This window comes from Barbatula barbatula (genome assembly GCF_947034865.1).
Source record: "Barbatula barbatula genome assembly, chromosome: 10".
Classification (NCBI taxonomy): domain Eukaryota; kingdom Metazoa; phylum Chordata; class Actinopteri; order Cypriniformes; family Nemacheilidae; genus Barbatula; species Barbatula barbatula.
Genome location: NC_136773.1, coordinates 23,524,926 through 23,551,426, shown reverse-complemented (window position 1 = coordinate 23,551,426; position 26,501 = coordinate 23,524,926). Strand labels below are relative to the sequence as shown.

At 38.6% G+C, this 26,501-nt stretch overlaps 1 protein-coding gene across 1 annotated transcript; it reads right to left on the bottom strand.

Annotated features, from left to right (window-relative positions):
* Position 1: 1 nt before the first annotated feature.
* myo7aa (myosin VIIAa) lies at positions 2 to 22,315 on the bottom strand. The gene is given in 48 exon segments (XM_079466038.1): positions 2 to 1,148; positions 1,271 to 1,390; positions 1,473 to 1,556; positions 1,638 to 1,754; positions 2,289 to 2,474; positions 2,597 to 2,703; positions 2,950 to 3,037; positions 3,186 to 3,299; positions 3,520 to 3,625; positions 4,476 to 4,631; positions 4,708 to 4,861; positions 4,951 to 5,108; positions 5,413 to 5,537; positions 5,632 to 5,828; positions 5,912 to 6,081; positions 6,172 to 6,298; positions 6,396 to 6,513; positions 8,736 to 8,903; positions 9,287 to 9,514; positions 9,587 to 9,760; positions 9,976 to 10,095; positions 10,773 to 10,899; positions 11,008 to 11,135; positions 11,248 to 11,337; positions 11,429 to 11,605; positions 11,843 to 12,046; positions 12,120 to 12,437; positions 12,567 to 12,785; positions 12,865 to 12,949; positions 13,088 to 13,182; positions 14,188 to 14,280; positions 14,702 to 14,860; positions 14,978 to 15,115; positions 15,918 to 16,024; positions 16,153 to 16,288; positions 16,533 to 16,743; positions 18,109 to 18,251; positions 18,332 to 18,451; positions 19,292 to 19,368; positions 19,472 to 19,631; positions 19,634 to 19,650; positions 19,653 to 19,827; positions 19,913 to 20,055; positions 20,134 to 20,255; positions 20,395 to 20,579; positions 21,686 to 21,703; positions 21,925 to 22,077; positions 22,247 to 22,315. Coding segments are annotated over 48 exon segments (6,564 nt in total). The 5' UTR covers positions 22,301 to 22,315; the 3' UTR covers positions 2 to 1,055.
* Positions 22,316 to 26,501: the final 4,186 nt, after the last annotated feature.

Below are 26,501 nucleotides of genomic sequence, written 5' to 3'. Positions count from 1 at the left end.
AAACCTTTCAGAAAACAATTATTTCAAACATTTATTTTGATAAAAAACTTTTTGTTTTGTTTGACAAAACAAAACTTTTATCCCATCATACAGTAAATTCATCAACACGTCTGTAGTTTAGATGAGTTGGGCTCTTACAAAACGTCAGTCACATTCTCTGACATTTTAATGCAAATAAAGGAATAAATTAAATTATTGATGAATATAATGAACAATGACAGGAACCACTTTGCATTCATAATTTAGCATACATTACAAAACATTCCAAGTGTACGTGGGGTCATACTACAAGACCACTGAAATGACGGCAAACATCCATCATGTCATCCCACAGCATCACTTTATCCTCCGTACCCACAAGGTTTCTTAAGGTCAGTTAAGGCCGTTTGTATATTCTACTTTCTTTATCTCTACATGTGCCTTTCTCTTTAACATCAACTGAAACGAAACTGTGACTGAGATGTAAATGACTTTCACAGCAGAACAGTAATCATGTAAACACGAGAAACAATGTTAATATGTGCTTAATATAACCTGTAAAAACAAAGTTCAAAAAGTGTTAAGGCTTGCAGCGTAACAAAGTAAATATAAATTAATTTGCACGAGTTTGTAAACTGAGGGCAAACAAAAAGATAAAAGCTCAATTATCGTGCATTTTTCACAGCACATTTACAGTAAGTGTGAGCACATAAATAGTCGACATTATTTGCTCAGAGCCGTTAACGTGCGGAAGACATCCAAAATGATTTTTAATGACATGCCTATGTACTGTATTCAGTCCAGTTCATATTAGACTTGGTACCTACATTTTACATCATCACATATGACACAAACTCTGGAACACAATAAAACAAAATGAGTTTCGGTCAGAGGTAGTCATCCTCACTGGAGGTGGATGAAGAGTCGTCGTCGGGATACACAGAGCCCTGAGAGCTGGAGGACGGTGTGCGGCTCATTGTCCACAGCTGAGCTGCGAAGGCCCACCCCCAGCTGCACGGCCGACCAATAGGCCGCAGGAGACGCACCAGCTCCGCGGCCTCGTGCCAATCAAACGTTCACTTGCTGTGGCCGCGAGAATTACGCTGTGTACTCATGGACGTCAACATCTGGCTAATGTAAGACGTCAACAGGTCGTCCATTTTATAACCCTGTGACGAAGAAACAAGAAGTATACGTCAAGTTTGGTTTATTAAGTATATGTTTTGGGCCACTTTAGTAAACTATACTTCTTTGCAAGGGGTACACCGCAGCATGGCTGGCGTAGTCTCACCAGTGACGTCTCACACAGAAGTTTGCTGCCCTGGACCAGGTTTCCAATGGTGATGTGAAAGTATGTGTTTCCAGAGCTCCAGTTTGAAATCTTTGTGAAGGGATACGTGGTTAAAATATCCTGTGAAAAGAGAATAAACACAAAATGACTCTATGAAGATCACTACGAAGACACCTCCACTATAAAGAAAGCTCACACACACCTTGTTCTTGGGGTCGATCAGACTGACTCCGTGTTTGTTGATGGCTATGATGAGGATCTCAGGGAAGTTTGGCTCGGTGGTTTGCTGCATTGACAGGATTGTATAAAGACGTTATTTTTTGCGTCTTGACTTGCGTGCTTTAGAACGGTTTTGTAGGAGTGTTACCTTCACTTCAAAGAATGCAGAACCAAACGTGGGCCATTTGAAAATGATCTTCAGAAACATCAGCTTGGCTTCCTCCCTCGATTTACCAGCGTGTCTGTTGAAGAACGCCACAATCGACTGCAAAACCATTCAAATCAAACATATACTGGGTCAATACAACTAAAGGGACATTTGAAAAAACGTCTTAAAATACAATGCGTTTAAACATTATAGTCAGGTCAAGTCAGCTTTATTTATATAGCGCATTTTGCCATTTTCATTGTTACAAAGCAGCTGTACAAGAAAACATTGACTATAAGCAAAACATAAAAGGTTATGGAAGTCAAAACACAGGTCAAATATCAGACAGACTATAAATTCCTATATGCAGTGTTCATTAAATAAAACTATACAATTCTAGCAGCCCCCCGGTCAGGCAAACAGTGTAAAACAGTATGAAAACGGTGGTGAGGAACCCAAAACTCAATTGGAGGAGAAAAAACCTCAGAGGGAGACCAGGCCTAACCAGGGGATTCCAGTTCCCCTCTGGCAAAAACTGCTGCCTCTGCACAAGCTCGACAGTGCGCGCACAAAAAGCCAAAATAAAAAAATAGATTTAAGATTATCATTAATAATCTAATAGCGGCTGAAACTTTGTAGAATTTGTTATACCCTCTTCCAGTCGTCCGGAGAGAGCTGGCGTATCAGATCCTGAGGAATAAGCTCCTTTAGCATCTTGGGAATGCTGGGAAAGTGAGATTTATCGTCTTCAAATTTGACTCTGTAGATGAGAGCGCCAAGCTGGAAAACCTCCTCTCTGGAGCACTTGTGATATCCACGAAGATATTTAGGTAGTTCCTACATACAAAAAGTGTTGACATCTTTAAATGATGTCTTAAATCACAACACATGATATTGTGTATGGGCCATATGTGACGCTAGAGTACTTTGATGTTTACGTGACTTCTTGACCAGCTCACCTGGTAATAATGAAAGATTGAGTCCGCAAATGAATCTTTCCCTGGAACTGTGTTCGTCCACAATTTCTTCATGAAAAACACCTGATAGGTCAATGAAGGAACTATACCTGAACACACCAGAGACTTTTATGAGCATTTATTAGCTTTAAAGTAAAAAACAGCTAATAGGATTTATTCATTTTTTGTGTTATTTGTGCAAGTTTTGGCACACCGTTTTTTCAAGTCACTTATACTTTTTTTTTACTTTTTAAACTTTTTTACTGAAACGATGTGCTAGTTCAAATTTATTAAAAAAATGATATTTTGGTGTGGCCCCAGCATTAGTGTTTATGGGATTATATTCACAGCCGTACCGTCTTTAGCCGGTCTAGCTTTTTTGATCCAGTCAGTCAGATGACGAACAAAGTCAAAGAAGAAATCGCCCTCAGGTACACTGATCACCTTCAACACAAAACCATAGAAATGAAAGACTTGACTTTAAACATCTATTATGAAAAAACATTGGAAGAGTGATGTTATGGATGGTTAAATGCCAATGTGTTTCTGGTGTCACTATGATGTTCTAGCCAAACAGATCCTATAAACAGACCTTATCAGATATCTTGACGAACAGACTGAATCCTTCCGGTGATTTCAGCAACAGTCTGCTGGAGATGTTCAGACAGAAATCTTTGGCCTTTGTGCTGGACTCCACCTCAAATGCCTGAAACAGACCCATCGCATCACTGTCATGCTGGTTGGATTAACCCATCAAATACTTCAACAGGTCAACAAATCGACCGTAATTAAATCATTTTAAGACTAAAGAATGATGTGTAATCCAGTTTTTCATTTCTAACTTCTCACTGATGTCTGTGTGTCATATCGCTGGCAAAAAAAACAAGATGTTTGATTTATCATAAACATGTGAAATTGTGTCATACCTCATCCGTGTCATCAGGGAAATAGACTTTGTGAAAGATCTGCGTGGTCTTGTGTTGAATCGCCTCGACTTCAACTAGGTGAGGTGGATACTTGCGCGAACCATTCCTGTCACACAAACACTGAATGATTCATACGTGAAGAGCACTAAAGCAGATGCCTCATGAACTAAAAAACAACATCATGATTCATGAGTCTTAATGGCCACGAGCTCAGAATGAGACAGACGAAGAAAAACACGAAAGAAAAAACAGAAAGAGAGCAAAGCAAATGTGTGCGTAGCATTGACATCATGAATGAATGTTTGTGTTATTCCCTCTCTTCTACACTTTCTGTCTGCTTATTTTTGTATACTGTATACTGGATTTTTCTATTTATAAATCGGAGTTATTCACATTTTCTTATTCCATGAACACTTACTTAATTTATGTGATGTTTTTGTGCATTTTGGGACTTTTTAGAAAACAAAAAGGTTTTATTTTGCAAAGTCAAATGGAATTGAAAAACGTTGAAGTTCGATATCTCAAAACTGCTCAGAATGCAGATCGAACCTTATCACTCCAAGGTGGAGATTTACATTTTAACATGTGATGCATTGTTTCACTTAATTGTGATTTAGAGCTGTTTTCATTTGAAAGTATATATAATAAAATATAGACCTTTTGAAATGTTGGCTTCACAATAATCAGAAATTTAAGTAAAGGCACTAAAACAATGAGAAACGAAGAAATACAAACTGAACTAAAACTAGTACTGAAATAAAACCTACAGTATAAAGTGTGGCAATCGGTGATAAAAGAATGAAGTGTGACTAAAAATATAGGAATAACAGCTCATTTAAATATGAATACATTTATTAATAAAACTAATAACTTTATTGTGACTATACATAAAAATATTACACATTTTAAAAAGGTTATCTGTGTGTGTGTACTACTGTACATATGAGTGTATTCACCGTAAAGCTTTCTGGAGTCTCTGCATGCAGTCAGAAGCCAGTGGATGATGTTTCTTGGACTGCAGGAATCTCTGAACATGTGGTAACAGAACATTACTGGGAGGAAAGAGACCGGTACACAACCAGAGCAGCTCCCAACCCTTCTCCTCACTATATCTGCAAACAAACAAACAAACGGCTTTAATGACGTCCCCATTGTGTTCTTCATTGTGTTGCATGCGTGTGAACTCACTTGATGTGGTTGTCCGTCAGCTGCTTGATGATCTGAGAGAAGATCTCGTCTTTCAGTGGCTCCGCCTTCAGCGCACCCTCAAAGATCTGATCCGTGAGCTCGTTCACAGAACGCGTCCGCTTGGACGGATAATCGCCCGTGTATTTCATCATAGGTGCAGACGGAGTCAAGGACTATCCACGAATCAAATCAAATTCACAAGTGTCTAAAGTGAAGTGTTTGCGAGAGTGAAGTGAAGGATATCGATGAAGGCCATGCAGGCCTCCTGCGAAAGCTCCTCGTGACTCACACATTTCTTCAGAAGAGCTTGTTTGATGGGTTCTCTCGTGCAGCTCCACAGTTTATCTTTCCCGCGGTTCTTAGTGATCATCACTCTGCTCAGTGTGTGTTTGGGAGGAGGTCTGATGGAGGAACGGACGGGGTCAGAGAGTCACAAGCGAGTAGCAATGGATGCAATATCAGTAAAGAGAATACAATAGATGATTTCTTATTTTCCCCTTTCATCTATTTTCTTTACTTAAGTATGTTTTCTGGACTATAAAGTGTCACAGTAATAAATCCGAGTTGAATTAACAGTCAAATTTCTTTTGATATCTGGGTTGTTTTCATTGGCGCATTAAGCATGGGGGAACAGAAGAATCACCTGATGAACTGAGAAAGTAAATATATGAAATGGTAACTAATAAACACGAAGAGATGAATGACCTGAAGTAGTCGTAAGAGAACTCCTCCAGCGTGTACGGCTTTGTCCTCTCTGAACTCTCCATCAGCGGTACGTGTGAAATCCGGACCGACTCCTGACGTTGGTCTGGTGTCATGGTAACCAAAGCCTGAAGGCAAACAAGAGTGAGAGAGATCCAGACAGGTAGAGAAGATGAGAGAGAATATGAATCATAAAAGATTGACGCCGCCGATCTTTATTACCACAATGTCAGGTGAAGGTTTGATGATGGTGGGCAGCACATAGACACAGTCTGCGGGGAAATCTCCTCTCTGTTTGGTTCTGTCGTTGGTTCCGTGAGCCCAGCCTGACGTCATGACCTGCTCGCCCGTGTCCTGATCCAAGAGAATCAGATCACCTTTCACGAAGCTCAGGAACGTTGAGTCATCGCTGGCTGATCCTACAGAAAGACAAAACATGCTTAACTAACTTAACCGATAAGATGACTTTGGTGAACCAGCGCCACCATCAATTGTGTCAAACCTGGGCTGGGATTGTCCTGTAAGGCCACAACAAACTTAGATCTCTTTCTGAGACCCTCGAGGAAGGTGACCACCAGGTCTCGTATGTCCTCTGCGTTATTGGAGGTGAAGGTGTATTCATCCCCTTTCATGGTGGCCAGAGTGAAGCTTTGGGCCTGACGTTCTCCTCCTCTGACAGAACACGAGAGGACAAATCGTCACCTCCTTCATCTTCAAAGCTCATATCATATCAAACGTCTAACAAGCCCTCGCACAGCCCACCTGCTGCTGGAAACACCAGTGATCTCCGGGAAAGAAAGTTCCAGAAGAACCTGCTCCTGTTCGTCCACAAAATAAACCCCTGTCCAGTTGACAGCCACTATTACGTCATTCTTGGGAAGACTGGGACCTACAGACAGAGAGACAGAAATACAACAAACTAATAAACATAAAAGCAACCAGTTTTGGTTAAAAGGAAACATTTCTGTTTGTGTCCAAACATATACCTGAAAATTTAAAGGCTTCATAGAATCGTGAGAATAACAAAGGCCACTTGTAGCGAGCGAAATCCACGACTTCTTCTTTGACCTTCGGAGGGTCGAATCTCTTCTGAGTGTAGATGCCCTTTAAGACAAACAAAACTCAATGAAATACATCACAAAGGTTACGCTTTGAATTCCTTTTAATGATAATCTACAAAAAGTAAAGATCTTGTTTGGCATCTTTCATTTCTGTGGCACAAACTGTGAGGAACAAAAAATAGGCTAATCTCTGATATCATGATAACTGAAATGTCAACATTTGATATCATGATAGCTGGAATGGAAGCTTCTGATATCGCGGTAATTTAAATATCAGCTTCTGGTATTGCGATAACTAAATGATCGACAGGTGGTATCGTGATAAATGGAATATCAACTTCTGATATCACGATGAGGGAAATATAAACTTCTGATATCACGATGAGGGAAATATAAACTTCTGATATCACGATGAGGGAAATATCACTTCTGATATCACGATGAGGGAAATATCAACTTCTCATATCACGATGATTGAAATATCACTTCTGATATCACGATGAGGGAAATATCAACTTCTGATATCACGGTGAGGAAAATATCAACTTCTGATATCACGATGAGGGAAATATCAACTTCTGATATCACGATGAGGGAAATATCAACTTCTGATATCACGATGAGGGAAATATCAACTTCTGATATCACGATGAGGGAAATATCAACTTCTGATATCACGATGAGGGAAATATCAACTTCTGATATCACGATGAGGGAAATATCAACTTCTGATATCACGATGAGGGAAATATCACTTCTGATATCACGATGAGGGAAATATCAACTTCTGATATCACGATGAGGGAAATATCAACTTCTGATATCACGATGAGGGAAATATCAACTTCTGATATCACAATGAGGGAAATATCAACTTCTCATATCACGATGAGGGAAATATCAACTTCTGATATCACGATGAGGGAAATATCAACTTCTGATATCACGATGAGGGAAATATCAACTTCTGATATCACGATGAGGGAAATATCAACTTCTGATATCACGATGAGGGAAATATCAACTTCTGATATCACGATGAGGGAAATATCAACTTCTGATATCACGATGAGGGAAATATCAACTTCTGATATCACGATGAGGGAAATATCAACTTCTGATATCACGATGAGGGAAATATCAACTTCTGATATCACGATGAGGGAAATATCAACTTCTGATATCACGATGAGGGAAATATCAACTTCTGATATCACGATGAGGGAAATATCAACTTCTGATATCACGATGAGGGAAATATCACCTTCTCATATCACGATGAGGGAAATATCAACTTCAGATATCACGATGAGGGAAATATCAACTTCTGATATCACGATGAGGGAAATATCACCTTCTCATATCACGATGAGGGAAATATCAACTTCAGATATCACGATGAGGGAAATATTAACTTCTGATATCACGATGAGGAAAATATCAACTTCTGATATCACAATGAGGGAAATATCAACTTCTGATATCACGATGAGGGAAATATCACTTCTGATGCTCTTAAAACTGGACAATCAACTTGTAGAATTGTGCCAGTTAAATTGTTGGCACCTCGTATCACGATAACTGGATAATCGACGGTTGGTATCATGATAAATGGAATATCAACTTCTGATATCATGATAAGTATTCAGTGTTATCAATAGTGGATTATATGCCAAATACCGATACATTTCTGTGTAGCTCTTTAATAACCAGTTAATTATAAACAAAAAAATATTACTTAAATAATAGTACTGTTTTAAACAGATTCAAACTAAGAAACGAAATAAATTTTTTTTTTCAAACAAATCTCTGGGCTGGCATGTTTTAGTTTAAATAAAAATGTAAGTATTAGTCTAAGTATTCTCTCTAAGTATTAATATTTTGTAATGACAGTATTTTCCTAATTTGTGTCAGGAGTTACGGAATGCAATTGATGGAAAAGAAGCTATAATATGTGTCCTAAAGTATATAAATATTCTTGCTGTAATATTAAAATGGCATTTTAGCTACATTATATGTCACTGCTATAAGTTCTAACATCATAATTCAAAGTTGGTATGAAAACATTATTCTTACGTTGTAGGTGGAATGTTTCAAACAGTTAGAAATTCAGTTTTTTTATATAATCAAATGTTTTTAGAACATATTCTTGTTGACTGTTTGAGGTCATTGCACGCTGATTCTTTCCACGCTGAACACTATACAATATCAGTAACACTATTGTTTATGTGAGTTACACCGTATGACATTCTTGTTTTTTTTCACCTTTTTGTGAGCAGCCATGATGAGCTGAGCCCATCTCTCCACGGTTTTGGCCGTGCTGATTTCTCTGTCCGGGATGTAGGATGGAATGAGACTCAACAGACGTTCCATGAGAATCTCTGAACCGTAATCCACATAATACTGCTGAGACGCCAGCTCCGCCAGGTCCTCCTCCTCCAGGAAAATAAAGACGGAGAGGAAAGACGGAGAGCAAGAAACAAACAAACAAAGGTGTAGATAAACAGACAAAAGCAAAGAAATGCAGAGAAAGAAGATTCCTCCTTAGAACTTGTGGGCAATGAAAAACACTTTTTTTACACGGATATTCAAAAGATTTGAATCAAACCACTTAAATGATCTTAAAAATGTTTTAGTCTGAAGACAAATCCTTAAATGTATTCTTAAACTAAACTAAATTTTGACTTTAATAATGAAGAAAATCCAGCCAATGAGAGCTCAAATATAACACAAATATAAAGTAAATTGATAATTTTTGGTCTCATTGTTTTGTTATTCTAAAACATTTGAAGGCTTGTGTTGTTTGTATGGATTACCCGATCACATCGATACTCCCCGAACTTCACCCCTCGTACGATCTGCTGGTAGATGAGGTTTGAAGCTACAGCGTCCCCAGCCGGGTCGTGCCAGGGTGTGAAGATCTCTTTTCTGAAGAACAGCCTCCAGGGGGCGTTCCGCTCCTGAGCGCCCTGCTCTTTAGCATACTGCTCACACTGAGATACAGCATCCATCACGTGATCACTGCCGCTGCCAAGAGACGACACCTGTCACAACATACAGTGTGTTTCAGAATAATGTGCCATCAACAAAACGAGAGCACATTGTATCACACACACCTTGTCAAAGAGGGCGATGTAGAGAGAGAAACCGAAGCGATCTTGAAGGTTGATCTTGTCTGCTAAAGCGCTGCACAGCTCCATGGCCGTGGTGGCCGAGTCTGTCAACAGGGTCTTTGTGGTCCCGTCCATGAACGTCACCGGAAGCATTATCGGCTTCTTGGATTTGGTGGCCTGGGAATTCAATTGTAAAGACATGATTTATAATAAGCTGTACACATTTTGTATTCAGATTGTATTCACTGTAAAACTTTAAATAAATTAATATTAAGTCACTTAAATTAAACCGACTTAAAAAAAATGGTGGCACGTTTATTAAGTTATGAACATATTTTAAGTGAAGTGACTTTATTTATTTGTCCTGATGTATATATGTGTTGATAATGTACCTGAAGCTCTAGCCAGGAGGGAGGCTGTGTTCGGGTACCGTTGACAAACGTTCTCCTGAGTCTCTCTTCACAGTACGGCGCATAACCAGCTGGACCTTCATTGATAAAGTTCCTCAGATACTACACACAGAAAAACATTGAATTTTCAATAAAGACACAAAACTGATCGCAGCTTACTGACTGTGTCCACCCTTAGAAAAAATCATTATAATCTTTTTTTTTTATTGTAAAAGTGCATAACAACGTTTTATGTATTATACATATTGGGATGAATTTTACTCACAGGCTCATCACTAATAAAAATAAGTATACTTGAAGGTCATTTTATGAAGTATGTTTAAGTTAATATATTATTAAGTACAGTATACTAATATTAGAACTTGTAAGTGAATTCCAAAACTTCTTGGGACTACATTAGCCCACTTTTTAGTGAATAAAGCATACTTTTAAGTTTACTGTAAGTGCAACAGTTGTAGTATGATACTAGTTTACAACTCAAATTGAAATGATATATCAGTACACTTAAAAAAACACATCGAAGTTAGTTATTAGTCTACTTTACTAATACTATACTTCTTTAAAGTTTCCTATTTCTGTTTTCATTTTTATACTTTTTATACGTTTAAGATTTGAAGTAAATTCTTATTGTCACACTGTACAAAGAGTACGCATTCATATTAGCAGACTTAAAGAAGACTTTCTAATGTGAATAAAAGTACTAAATTATCACACATTTTGTTTTTTTAAAGGCATGGAATGAGAAATTCAACGGTTTGGACGGAAGGCATATTTCTCACCTTCACAAACTTCTCAGAGGGTGCGAAACAGCCCACACAGAGAGAAATGAGGATCCAGCCTCGGGCGTGACTGCTTTTAGACGGATTCTGTGTCAGCTGCTTACAAATCTGACAGTAGATCTCATCTCTGACACAAACAAAAGTAAAACCATCAATTGCCTTCAATCTTTATATAACATATGAACCAACGATTCCGAGTGACGTGTTTGTGTTTTATGAGTGTCTCAGGTCAAACCTCAGGCCTGGACGGAGGATGCCGTTTCCGATAATGAAGTGTAGCTTCTCCAGGTTAGACGTGGGTCTGTCCTCCAGCATGCTGTTACCATGTACCGTATATTCACCATCATTCAGACGCTTGGCCACCTGATGCAGAAGAGAAAAGTCGGTTTCTGACATTGTCTTCGGGAGTCAAAGCAGGTCAAACAAGAAGAGAGAAGCGATGTAATACCATCGCCATGGTAACACCATCACTTACCTCCTCAGTAATCTTGGACTTCTTCTTGAGTGTGAGCGACACCAGTTTGTGACGCACGCTGCTCTTCTTATGACTGTCGGTGTGAGTGTTCTGGAAGAGGTGGACACATGGAGGAGATTGTTATGTTACATCGAGCAACAATCTCCATCACGTCCTGCTTGTACCTTTTACACTCTCTCACCTCTCCATCACCCCGCAGAGCCTGAAGTTCTCTCTTGTACGTTTTCTTGCCGAGCGTCTCGTAGATCTTGGTCATGACGGGGATCTTCTCGCTGCCGTCAGTGATGGCCGTGTGATATTTGGGTTCTGGAAGGTCACCCATGAACCTGAGAATCGTGATCCACACGGCCAGAGCAGCCTGGAGGATGAGAAGGACCAAAACTCAATCTGAATAAATACGCGAGCCGTGTAGGCAGAACCAAACAGAATCTTCAATGGTTTTTATCATAAATTATTTGAACTTATTTGGGATGGTAAATTAGGTTGAGCCGTTTTATTTTACTATCAAATAGTAGGCCTATCTTGCAGAGCGAGCAAAGCATTCTGGGATGTTGCATCTGAAAGCAGCACAATACAAAGGGCGCAGGTCACATACCAGCTGATCTCCTTCATCCTCATGAAACAGCAGGGGTTGTTTGAGCGGCCGCCGTACGTAAGTGTGTGTGGTCGTGCCCTGAAAATACGTGGCGGAGAACTTGGCAAATTTGTACTCGGACAGGTCCTCCTCATCCTCCTCCGGGAGAGGAAGAGCTTCATCCAGATCCTCCTCCTCTAGTTCTCTGTGTGTTCTCTCCAGGTCCTGAAAAACATGCAGTCACACACTCAAGACATCAGTTCAAACAAAAGCAAACTCACCAACGCTTCATCCTTACCTCAAATCCAGCCGGTGCTTGACCCTCCTGACCAGGGAAAGAGTTTGTTGTGCCCAGGAAGCCAAACATCTTGTCCACCATATCTGAGTCGTTGACGGGCTCGTGCCGAGCTTTCTCCACCCGATCTAACATTTCTTTCTTCCTCCTCGCCTCCTCTTTCTCTTTCTTCTCTCGCTCGGCATCCTCTCGTGCCAGCTGCGCCAGGCGCTCCTGGTGCATCTTCTCAGCCTCCTGTTTGGCCTTCCTGGCGCTCATCTGGTTCCTGAGCTTCTGTTCTTCCGCCAGACGCATCTTCTCCGCCTCTAGACGCCGTCGATACTGAGACACACAGAGAAAACATCTCGATGCATTTTTGTGTGGTTGTCTAAACAGAATAACAACAGACACACTTGAGGATCAAAACGGATGAAGAAAGCCTCAGATTCTTTGTGATTTGAGAGTCTTCACCTCTCCTTTGAGTCTTTTGTAAAGTCTGCGGGCGATCATGCCTCTGGTGTAGGCCTGGATGGTGATGACGGCCCAGAGTCGATGTCGGAAAGCCCGTCGCACCAGAAACCCTCGACAGCCGCCCTGAAACAGAGTGATTCTCTGTCGTGCGATGTGGTACGTGTGATAGAGTTTACGAGACCGATACAAGGCCTGCAGACGTGAGAATCCAGCGCGCATCTACGGGACAGAAGACAACCGGTTCAGAAAAACAAATAAACGGTGTGCAGTCAAACTTCTTGATATTTTTGAGACCTACTGCTCCATAATTCTTCCGACAGTAATAACCCCTCCATCTCTTCTGGATCAACATGGCCGACTTCTTCATTTTCAGAAAATTTGATCTGTGGAAAGAGAAGCATACATATTCTTGTTTAATGCAGTACTGTGCTTGTAAAACAGCAATATTATATCATGCAAATCAATGCAATGATGAACATTTTTATGACTTTGTATGCAAAATAAACGTGTGTGAATCTCACCTGTCTTTAAAACCTCGCACCACTTTCTGAATGAGAATCACCTTGTCGGTTATGGCTTTATCTCTCTCAATTTCCAGAAGCATATCATGATGATCCTGACAAAAACACAGAGACATCCAAATAAAACAATAAGACATGAGAAACTGTGTTATTTCTATGAGTGGTCCCAGTTCCAACATAAAAAAACCTGTCATAAAAATAACACAATGATTATTAAATAGAGAAATAAAGAATAGATACGCACGAGATTGATGATTAATAAAGCAAATAAAATAGATAAATAATCAATATAGAAATAAGTATTATTAAATCAATAAATATATACATATAATTGAGCATTATTAAACCTACAGTTTATTATTATTATTAAGTAAATAAAAATATAAAAATGTATAATAATTATAATAATAATAATCATTCGTGGCTTTTATTAATTTTCCCTATCATTACATATGATATTTATATTTGGTTTTTATTTTTATACATTGTCTTTGTTATTAGATACTAGCAGTTTGGGTCTCCATGTGTATTCTCTAGGAATTAAACCCACAATGCAATGCTCTACCAACTGATCTTCAGGAACACCCGAGTGATCTCTGATTGTTTATTTTAACACAGCTGGAAGACCAAATGGACCAATCACAATTCAGAACTGAACCTCTACGGAATGTTTCGCAATATAGTCACGTTGAGTTTAGTTATCTGATTTTTGTTTACAAGCCTCATGTTGATCTGTATCTGTCATAATCCTTTAGTGTTTTTATGTCCTGTCAGCGAGTACATGACACCATCCTCTCTTCCTTCCCACCGAGTGAGTTTTCCTGTTTCAGAGAGCTGGACGACATGATAAAGACCAAAACTCACACTGGCTAGTTCCTGATCTCTGACCTCTGGCCGAGGGTTGTGTTTCCGGACCCACAAAACAAACATGAGGCTGTTTGAGTTTGACATGGCATAAAATGCTCTGATATTTCCATGACTTAAGCGAAGAATCACATGATATTTAGTTGTGCTTTTAACATTGCGTTCTTGTATCCTGTAGATGTTCTGTTGTGGTCTATTCCAGCAAACATTGAAAAGATAAAGCCGATGTACGATACCTTCAGGAATATTTTGGTCTTTCCCATCTGCCAGTCATCGTCTCGGCCCAGAACAGCTTCAGCAATCCGCTGACAGGTTCCTCTCAGGTCCTCCTGAGAAACACATTACACAACACATATCATCAACGGAAATAATGTACACGTTTTAATCTGATTCAAGTTATACAAAAATTAAGTCAATTCTAAACAAAAATGCATTTCTATTGCGTCATCCGTGAAAAGCAGCTTTACTGTAATCAAATAATAGTACAGACAGCAGACACATAATGTAAAACCAAAAATATACAGGTATATAGTATATATAAATGTGTAGAATATGTGGTATTATTGAGTTTTTAATAAGATGTACAGTACATTCAGGGAAAATAATCATCTGTAAGATTGTAATCGGCCTCTTAAAGATGACAACTACATCAAATTTCAAACATTTCAAGAATAAAGTGGAAATACCCGTCATTTCCTCTGCAAAATATAATTATAATTCCTATTCCAGAATGTTCAAAAAGTGTCCCACCTGTTTGTAAGCAGGTTTCACTCCCGGCATCAAAACACGATATCTGTCCACAAACTCGACGAAAGTGTAACGGATGGGATATCCAGCCCGGCGGATCCGGATGGTTTCCATCATTCCAGAATAACGGAGCTGCCTCACACACAGCTCAAGATCAAAGAGCTGGAAGAAGATGAAAGTACGGTCAGATACGAAAATGTCAAACTAAATGTCCAACATTTGAAATACCACACATAACACATTATTTCACATTATTTCTCTGACACCGGATCAACTCACCATGGGCTTCTTGTACTCATTGGGTTTGATGCAGCGGACGAAAAACGGCTGACAAACGCTCAGCGTGCGCATCAACAGCTCCAGAGAACGCTTGAACTGACTGCTGAGAGTCGGTGAACGCTTTCTGGTCTCCACCCCCTGAACACACACACACACACACACACACACTTTCAGGAGGATTGTTTGAAGTCTCTCATTTTCTCCTTTTTCCTCATTCAAATCTGATGTTCTGTACGTTTTATCATTTAATAGAAAACTGCTGTTTCACAGATGAAAAAAACTTTCTATTCTTTTACTAGTAAACTGTACTAAGTCGTAGTATTTCCAGTAATTTAACTGAAATTTCAAAAGATATCAGTGTATTAGTGGATAACATTACCTACCTTTGTGTTTATACACTGCAAAAATGACTTTCTTACTTGGTATTTCCGTCTTGTTTTTCCAGAACAAAAATGTGAAATGTCATTGAATATTTCCTTTAAACAAGCTAATTATTTTTCTTGGCAGATTTATTTATTTCTGCTTGTTTTAAGCATATATTTACAGAAATTTCAATTTTTTGTCTAAAAACACGACTTATTTTATAAGGTCATGTTGCTCATCAGGAAAATGCATCTTGATTCAACATTTTTTAGACATTTGTACTGGAAAACAAGACAAAGCTACAAAGTAAGAAAGTCATTTTTTCAGCGAAATCAAGTGTTAAATTAGTAAAAACACTCAAACGTGTGTTAGAAGTACCATAGTGCTCATTATTGAACACAGAAAGTGACGACAGAAATGATGAGCTTCTAGCACAGCTTTCATTTATAAGGCGAACCTGGTGTTGCAAGACCACAGAGAAAGACAGAGGAAAAACGTGTCCTGTGACTCGAGCCTTAATGTCTGTAAAGTTTGGGCCTTCTAAACATCTTTTAGAGAGATGAGCTGGAGGCGTTACCATAGCGACGTCAGCCTGAAAGATCTGCTTGATGAATTTGTTCTTGGACGAGTGCACGAGCTGAATGATGTCACCATGAAGAGTGTCTCGATTCTTCTCCAGAAACCCTGCGTGGACACCATAACCACGAAAACATGTTTGATCAAACTCATTCCCCATAATATTCTGCTCTTCACATACAAAAAACATCAGATTCTATGTGAATCAAATCCATGGTTACGTGAAGAACACAGACCTCTTGTCTCGTAGTACACCACACCCGCAAAGTGCTGAATGCCAAACTGTGTTTCATAAGTGTTTTTGGGAGGAATATAGTTGGTGTTGAGTTTGTGTTGAGAGTTGAGTTTGTTCAGCATGGTGGTGTCTGTACCCTTCAACAGAACAGAAGAAATAAACATATTAGCACACCATATAAAGTATGATTATAAAAACAGTATGGACGGTTTCACCTCCATAAAGAATCAATAACTGTGTAGACTTTCATTTTATTTAATACAATTAATATACAAACAAATATAGAATATATATTGCTATTTTATAACCAAACACAGACTGGAAGTTCACTTCAGTCCGTCCGACGAAATCGTCTACATATAAAGCATCCGTCTCTCTCACCTTGGGAAATTTGCTCTCCTCGTCTATGAGTGAGATGATGTTCATGGGCTTTACGGCGATCATGTCTAAAGCGTCCTGGTTGTCTGTGAACTCGATGTGCTGCCAGTTGATGTTCTCCAGGTTATATTCCTCCTGCTCCAGTTTGAAAACATGACGGACGAAGAACTGCTGCAGATTCTCGTTGGCAAAGTTGATGCAGAGCTGCTCGAAACTGGAGGAGAGAAAGATTTGCATTATGCCAAAACTGTACCGACAGGAACAAAAATGACTTTTTCCGTTACACTATTAAGATAACGCTTCTACACAAGCAAGAGAACAGCAGGCAGGAGTTGAAGTGTGTTTACTGATCAATCTCAGATGAGTTTCAATGCTCTGCCTTATCAAACACAGACCGTGGAAATGAACTTCTCAATAACATCCAAACGTGACGTTATTAAAAACCTTGAGATGGAGACCAATATCTATTTGTGACAGCAATGGAAAATTGAAGTAATAATAAAAGATCAAATCAATGCAAGTATACAAAGGGAACACATCAAATGAATGTACAGATCATTAAATACATACAGTAAATAAGAGTATTATAAATATTACTGTACAAACTCTCAAGTCAGAATTTCACGCACCTCTTAAACTACATACACTCTTAAAAAAGTGCTTTAAAAAGTTATTTGATGCCAAAGAAGAACTGTTCTATCCCCTAAACACATAAATCCTACACGAAGACCCTTACAGAAAAATGTCTTCATATTTCTATTTTCGTATTACAATACAATGCATTTTAAGAATCCACAGTTTAATATACTGGAAAGAAGAAAATATATAATCTAACTACATTTTGGTTTATATTTCTATTTATTTCTAATATTTCTGAAATAATTTTTACTATTTCAGTACTTCTTTCTGAAAGACTGATGCATTTAAAATTTGAGGATTTCTGTTTTTTATAGAAACTTTTTATAGACATACTATATAAACCGTGTATTCGATCCCCTAAACACAAAAATCCTACACCCAAACCCGAACAGAAAAATGTTGTATTCAAATAAAATATACATTAAATTAAAAACGTACTTTTGATCATGTATTATTAAATATGATTTATTATAAAATATATTATTAGTTACTAAATAAAAGAAACACTTTCATTAAAGTGCTTGATTTTCATTTTTTGAATCCACAATTGAATACACTATAAGAAGAAAATATATAATGTAACTTAATTTTGGGTTTATATTTCTATTTATTTCTAAAATAATTATTTCAATTATTTCATTTTATCAAATGAATTTGTACCAAAATAGCCTAATAGAATACAGAAGTGGCCAAAAGAGATGCCTTGAGAGATATATTTTATAACCCCTAAAGGTATTTGTTAAAAAAAACTACAGGCCTAGGGAATGTCGCTCATAACCCGGTAGAGAAGAATGACTAGTCGAGAAGACTTATACCTTTAATAAAACTATCTCAGTACTTGTTTCTGAAAGGCCGGTGCATTTAAAATTTGAGGATTTCCAATCATACGTGGGGGTCCAGGTCATGTATGAGATGGAAAACTGCTGTGCTTGTGTTTTACCTGTTAACAGTGAAGTTCTCAAAGCCGAATATGTCCAGCAGGCCGATGGATCTTCTGACAGTTTTCAGCTCAAGGGACGGAGATTTATAAATGGCTGCATTGATTTTCTCAACAATCCACACAAACAGGCGTCCGTATATTCCCTAAATGACAGACACACAGCTGATGTCATTTATCTTTATTATCACACCGGACACACAACAGAGATGACATCACTGTTTACCTTTACAAACGCGTCTCGCACATCCAGAGCCTGTTCTATACTGAGAGGAGTGGACACAGTCTCTCCACGAGTTATTATAGTTCGACTGGTCAGACAATTCATCAAATCCTTAAAGTCCACCTGTAGAAAAAGAAAAACATCCAGAGGGACCTTAACTGACTTTAAATTATTTAATATAAAACAAAACAAGGGTTCAAATAAATAAACTAAAACAGCAAAGCTGGAATATTATTGCATTCATTTTGATCACAAGAGGGCGCTCAAACCTATTGAAATGATGTTGAGCCTAAATACACTCAGGCCTTGTTTCACTGGCTTAAACCAGGACTGTACCTCAGTTGAATTAAGTTTTTATAAAAATGCCTCCTAGAATACAGAAGAGGCCAAAAGAGATGCCTTGAGAGATTTATTTTATAGATATATTTGCTTTTAAAGCACGGCAGCATACATTCAAAATATAGTGTGCATGGCATAGACAAACCCCTACGATGATTTCTTTAAAAAAAACTACAGGCTCATATACAAAAAATGCAAAGAAAAACAAAACCGACAATAAATTAAGCAAATATTAAGTCGAGATTTATCAGTTGTTTATATTTTGTTGTTTTTGACTACACCAGTCACTCTCTAGGGTCTCATGTGTTTTGTGTGACTTTATTTTGCTAAAACTCAATGAATGGTTGAATGTTGAGCTTAAGTTTTAACTACAAGCAAAACTACACAACATGCATACAAAACCTTTAAATGATCTTTAATAATATGTTTGACAAACATAGATTCTTTTTACACATTTTCAAAAATACGCAGTTTATCCTCTCACTTATGTCATTTGCGAACGATTCGTTTCATCAGATGCTTTTACTTTATTCCTTTTCTTTCTGCATTTCTCATTTATTTGAAACAGAACAGACCTTCAGACCATTCTAAGGTCATAACCCGGTAGAGAAGAATGACTCATACCTCTAATAAAACAGCTGCGGTGGTCAGATCTGAGCAGCGGACCACCTCACAGGCGTCCAAATTATCATACGTGCGGGCTGTGAAACAAATACATTACCCTTTGAAAGGCTAAACTGTCAGAGCTACGCAATTGACTACTACACGTGACAAAAATAAACCTGGACGTGCATGTAAACTCACGCTCGTAGTTCAGGTTTCCCATGTGCAGAATGGCAGCGAGAAGCTTTGAGATCTCCCAGTTCTCTTTGTCTGTGAACATAAGGACCTTCATGGCCGATCGGATGTTTGAGTATTCCTTCTGATCATCACGACCGTCACAAACCGTACATTTTCCCTGAGATCACACAGCAAGAGGTTTATGCCGGCTTCATGTATGTACAGTATACACTTCTAGAAATGTAGCGTATAGGATCAAGACTCACTATAGTAAGGTAGGTGTAATCTGTGGCTTTACCCAAACCCAGTTTCTTCTTCTGGTCCGGAGTCATTCCCTTCAACATACAGTAGAAAATGTGGTAGTTCCTCTCATCTCGAGCCTACAAGAGTTCAAAAGAACCAGACGTTATTTTTAACGCTGCTGCAGAATCCAGTAGAACGGATGTGTTTAATAGGCGTTCGCACCTGTCGACACACTCGGGATTTCTCTAGAAGGTACTGCTCGATCTTTGCTCCCTCGATAGCTCCTCTTTTGTTGAAGTGGATGTCGATGTACTTTCCAAAGCGACTGGAGTTGTCGTTTCGGATGGTCTTGGCATTCCCAAAGGCTGATGGGTAAAGCCATCCTATTATTCTTGCAAAGACATGGATTCAGTGTGTTTCAGACGGAGATGTGATCGTCTTACCTTCTAAGATGGGGTTTGCCTCCAGTACCTGCTGTTCGATCCAGGAGTGCTGTCCGCTGATGGCGGCTAAAAACTGTAGAATCAGTTTAGTGCTCTCTGTTTTTCCAGCCCCAGACTCGCCACTGATGGGAGAACACACCGAAAAATCTGTAAATATTCTTGATGTGGCTTTATTCTTTAACACGAAGTCACACCACAGCCATGCAGCGGACAGACAGATGGACAGATAGACAACCCGACAGGTTTACAGCACGTCCGCACCTTATGATACAGCACTGATCTTTGTTGTTGCGTTGCATGTTGAAGTAACAGTTGTCAGCGATGGCGAAGATGTGTGGAGGCATCTCTCCAAACTTCTTGTTTGTGTACAGGCGAATCTGATCTGCTGTATAGATGGGCAGGATCTGATAGGGGTTCACCGCCACCAAGATCGAGCCTGTATATGTCTACAGAAAAGAAAAACGCTGAAGAGGACTTGAGCAGTAAAGAGTTGTACGGATGGACTAATGGATGATGAACGTGATGAAACATCTTCTCTGGGATCTACTTCTTCATTCTGTCATTCACATGTTAAACTAGAACTTGCATGTTAATTGAAGTCAATATAAATATAGGGTTCAAATTATTATAAAAAAAAGTGAAATTATGAAAACTAAACATTACAATTTGAAACAACGTAAACAAATTCTAATATATAGTAAAAATGACAAAAGCACACACCAAAGTTACTAAAAACTCAACTTACATGAAAACTAAAAACCAAAGTCATAACAAAACTATAAAAAACCCTTAAATATACATTCAATTGTTTTGATACCTTTTAAAGCGCACTAGCATATACAATAACATAACTCATGTGTTCATTCCTCTTTTTTTAGTGGAATACAAAAGAAGATATTTTGAGAAATGGATTTGTGTTCATATGGAAGTCAATGAGGTTCAGTGCTGTTTGGTTACCATTCTTAAAGGGACAGTTCGCCCAAAAATAAAATATTCTGTCATCATTTGATCTTATCATTTCAAACCTGTGCGACTTTCTTTCTTCCGCAGAGCACAAAAGAAGATATATTGAAGAATGTTGTTAAAGGCCCCCGTTCATCTGCATTGGTTTTGTGTCCATACAATAGAAGTAAATGGGGTTCAGTGCTGTTGGGTTACAAACTTTCTTCAAAATATCCTCTTTTGTGTTCGGCGGAAGAAAGTACAGGTTTGGTATAACCCGAGAGTGAATAATTGATGAAAGAATGTTCATGTTTGGGTGACCCTATAAAAAACTAAAAGTCACAAAATTCATTTCACAGGCTGTTTATCATACTTAAGGAGTTTTACTGACACGAGGCTTGTGAGAAACATAAACACAAGATGACAACAAGCAGATATGAACAGAGACGATAACAGCGAGCGCATGAACATCTTACGGTCACGGCGATGATGTATTGATGTCGTAAGCTCAGACCTGACAGCCATGTTGAAATGACGCACCGTAATGAAAACACAGTGAGCCAATGAACAGCCGGCAGTCATGCGCATGACATGATATCTGAACACTTACCCGACCACCACAGTTAGTCTTTACACCGAGAAAGAGCCAAGAGAATACAACCAGAGCCCATAATACATGACAGTTATTAAACACAGAACAATACAGCACTACAGAACAACCAAACACTTGTCTAATAGCAAACTTTAATAACTTACTATTACATAAATGTAGATTCATAATATTTACTAAATGAGAAACACAGCAAAAACGTGAAAAGACGAAAGACATCAGCGGTTTGTGAGACTCACATAGATGAGATGTTCTCTGTAGCGGATGAGAAGATTCCGGAGGATGCCAGCTTCATTCAGATCACCCAGACGAATCATGTCTTCCACTCCGTGGATGGAGGTCGGGTGCATTGGCTTGATGTTGGTGGCATTTTGAGGGGATATCCAGTGTTCCTGAGATGAGAAAATCCAGATTCACAACTTGAACACGTGCGTGTTCATTTGGATAAGATTTAACAAAGCCTGTAAATCAATAAACCAACTATTTAACTATTACAAAAAAGTGTAACAATTTAGCCCGGAATACCAACACAAACAGAACAAATGATAATCAATAACTCACATTTCCTTCATCATCCACGACTTGAATCTGTCCAGAGTCACAGAGCTTCACCATGGCTCCGATCGGGACCTCAAACTCTCGACCGGTCTTCGGATCCAGCCAAACATAGTCGCCCTAAAACACATTCAGACCGTCTATAAACACTGCAGAGGTCATAACGCTCACGTCTGACATCATTACCTGATCCAGAAATCTTTGAAAGATCAACTATATTCGAATGTACTCCTTAATATTGATCGAATAAACATTCAGCAAAGCAATACATTTAAAATGAAGGTTTTTATATGGAGCTGAACCTTCCATCAAAACTTTGAAAGGTCAAAGCATTCACAGAGGAGACACCATGATGTCATCCACGAATGACACAACCAAGTGAGATTTCTCTTCTTCTGTGTTTAGGTTTGGTTTTTCACTTCCGAACTTCTAAGCACGAAAGACCCACAAAGCACTAAAACGACATCTTTACTCTTTAAAATGTCATGTAGATTTCACAATAGTGGACAGCTCCGGTGTCACTTCAAACAAAACACAAAGTTTTTACATTCCCCATTAACACACAAACACACAATATCCGGATGGAAAAACGCAGACACAAAATAAGAAATTGAATAAATGCATTCGTGCGTGCATGAAAGGGTTAAATGTTAAGCAACCACCCTCGTCACATAACCAATAATTCACTTCATTCGTCCAGAGATCATCCTTAAGACAATCCCATAGAATAGCTGAAGAAAACACATCCCAGCTGTGTGTCGTACCGGTAAAAGTGTGGTCTGCTTGACCACGGTGTTGACATTCCGTAGTAAAGCCCACTTTGCTTGATCTTTGTCGTAGAGTTCAACATAATCCCGCCGTTTGTACATCCTCAAGAACTTTAATCCATACAAGCAGCAAAACTCCCTGAGAGCCACACATTCAGATTATCCCTTCCACCGCAGGTGTGTGACACCAGAGATCGCCGTCTGCTTCACGACCTCAAACACACAGACACAACCGTCTGGACCTGAATCTTCACACGAGCTTCCTTTGGTCACAGGAAACCAAATCTACATCACACCTCCCATCTCAATCTTGTGTTTTACTGTTGTTTAGTTAGTTTAAGTTTATGGATGCTCCTGCATCTCTCTGTCTCCTCCAGCTTGTGTAAACTGAGGGTTGCTCGGGGGATGATGTGTAGGTGTGGACGCTCATCCCCTGATAATATGGACCTTTTTAATTAACTAAATATCCTCAAAGGCAAATCAATCCAGGTAAAGGAACCCAACACCGTTTGGCCACAGCTGTCACGTCTTGCGAAGGTCGAATCGCCGGCCGGCACCACTGATACAATCCTAGCAACGCTGAGCATGTGAATAATTCAAACCAAGACAACAAATGTGTCTTCTGCTCCGTCTTTCATAAGGAAAACGTACATTCACGTACAGGCGTTTAGCAGATGCTTTTATCCAAAATGACTCACATCAGTGAGGAAACAAGTGATTCACTACAAACAGACATTCAGAGTCAAATGAGAATGATGTGAAACATGTTCACAGATAATTCTTAGTTAAATAAAGTGTAAATTCATGTCTGCTTTTTAGGTTATTAGGACTTTTTTTGAATTAAGATTGAATGAGTTTCATTAGAGAATTAAATGTGCGCTTCATTTGAATTTGTCTTTTTAAAGTCATATGTTCTTTATATTGTATACATTAACTGACAGGTGAATATTAATGCTCATCAATCCATCCCTTCCTTTCCCCAAGCTGCTTGTCTTTAAGTTTTCATGCACATCTCTCCAGATATTACTGTAAGTTCATCCATGTATTTGTCTCTTTATATCAATGAACGAGGGCACGTGTCATGCTGTTTTTTAAAGAGAGCACATGTGAGTTAAACAGCACCCTGCGGGTAAATAATTCAGTAAGTTAGTTATAGACGTGCATAATCCTCACAAACAATACTACAGGACTATACAGTTACTCCTGAAGGTGTCACGAAGATGAAAATACGTGGATGCTGTTTCCCCCCCACCCATAAAAAACAAAAATGAAAGAGAAATGTATTTACTCTCATGTGTTTGTCAATGTGTATCGGACTTATTCCTTTGAGAAACACAAGAAAATATATTTTGTACATGTCTTTCCTGTAGCTCAGTGTTAATAGCATTGGGTTAACAACGCAAGCTTGTGGGTTGGATCCCATGGGGATTGCAGATACCTTTGTAAAATCTATAGGATAATGCTATGTCGCTTTGGATAAAAGTGTCGGCCAAATGCCTAAATGTAATGTAAATGTTTTGTGTTCGTACACTGGAAGTCAATGGGGTTCAGTGTTGTTTGGTTATCAACATTCTTCAAAATATCTTCTTTTGTGTTCTGAAGAAGAAAGGAAGTCATACAGGTTTGAATGAGTAAATAATAACAGAATTTTCTGTTTCTGGGTGAACTGTCCCTTTAAGCCCACAGTGAGCTCAAGTCTGTATTTAAAGTCGCCCCCTATTGGTGATCACCGGTTATTTGTTTTTATCACCACAATTGTTTTACCATCAATCGAATAAAGTTTTTGACCGACGTTGACTAAAGGAAACATTTCTGCAGTTCTTAAAAGATCCATTGGCGTGCATTGAAAGAGGAACCCAAGGGTGCTTTTAAATCTGAACACTTGAGAATAATAATAAATTACTTTTCTGACCCTCAACTATCAGGACATCTACCAAAACTGAACACTCATTCTTACTAGACTGCATTCATCATGCCATCCGGTTTAAATCATGTTCTGCATTGGTCTCAATTAGCATTTAAATGGCAAAACTAGCTGAAGGTCAACCAAAGTGAGACGGATCATTTATCTACAGCAGCTGCTACTTCACGACAACAGCCCATAAAACACAATCACATTTACACATCACTGAACGGTGTAATTGACAATTTACCTACATTTGCATTTAAACCATTAATCATTCTCATCACATGATGTGTTTCGATCACGTCACAGAACTATTCAATTGTCATGTTTCCAGGAAACACAACATACGCTCTGTCCTGTCAGAATGAGCATGTTAGACGCATTACTGTGCATGACTGCACTCACAGCAGCAGTGTTTTTGTTCTTTTGGCTCCTCCCATTTTTAGTTTCTTTGAGCAGATGATGTCATTGGGGCGGATCGTCTGATTGGAATGCATTAATTAATTAATGCAAATTAGAAGCCTTTGATTTGAAAAAGAGGCGATACGGTAATAATATAATAATGCTTAAAGTCCCAGTGATATTAAAAATGACAATTCCTATTTTTAAAGAAATACTGACATGTTTTTATTGCCAACTTTTGCATGCATTTCATTGTCCAGTATTACAGTTAAGTCAAGTATGATAGTAATGTCCAGTAATTTATTTACGGAAATGAGAATTGTTTCGTAAGAGTATAATGTTGCTACACAAAATAAAATCGAAATTTGGTATTTTATGCAAGCCTTGTCTTACCTGAATAAGCGTTGGATATTTATAACTCAATCCGCGCGCTCTCGGATCCCACCCCTCCAAAAACCTACAGTGTGCTTTCCTTCCTTTTATCTCCATGCTAACCCCATGTGAAACACACCACGCCGTTGAATGACGACAGACTTCTATCAATGTGTTTTTTAACGGGACATAAAGATTTCCAGCTGGTAGAGGACAGACAGAGGGAGGATGGATGGATGGCCCGTGTGAATGAGCAGCGTTTGCCTGTTGTATAATGAGTCGCTGTCAACTGTGATTAGAGATAGAGAAAGACAGATCAGTGTGTATGACACACACACACAAAACCCACAGAACACTAAACTGCCTGTTATTTCACAACAAATGAACATGGATCTGTAGATTTGTTTAGCAGAGAGATTCAAATTTTGTAAACAGGGTAAACTGGGGCTAGTCGTCACAATTCCAACTATACAACAGATATACAGAGTGCGTTATATATATATATATATATATATATATAAAACGTGATGACATCTTTGTCTTGTGTCAGCCACCGTAGTGCTCCGAAAGTATGGGGGAAAGGGGAAGTGAGCCGTTGGCTGCAATTCCCAACCTCACCACTAAATTTCATACACTGAACCTTTAACGTTGTTTTAATTTGAGCAATTTTGTTGTGTGGTTGTCATTTTATAATTTCTTTATTATTTATATGTAACTATATTCTTGTTTCTATCTTTGCATCATAAATTGTAAAAAGCACGATACAAATAAATTTATGTTATTTTTATGTTATTTTATATTTAGTTTTTTTCCA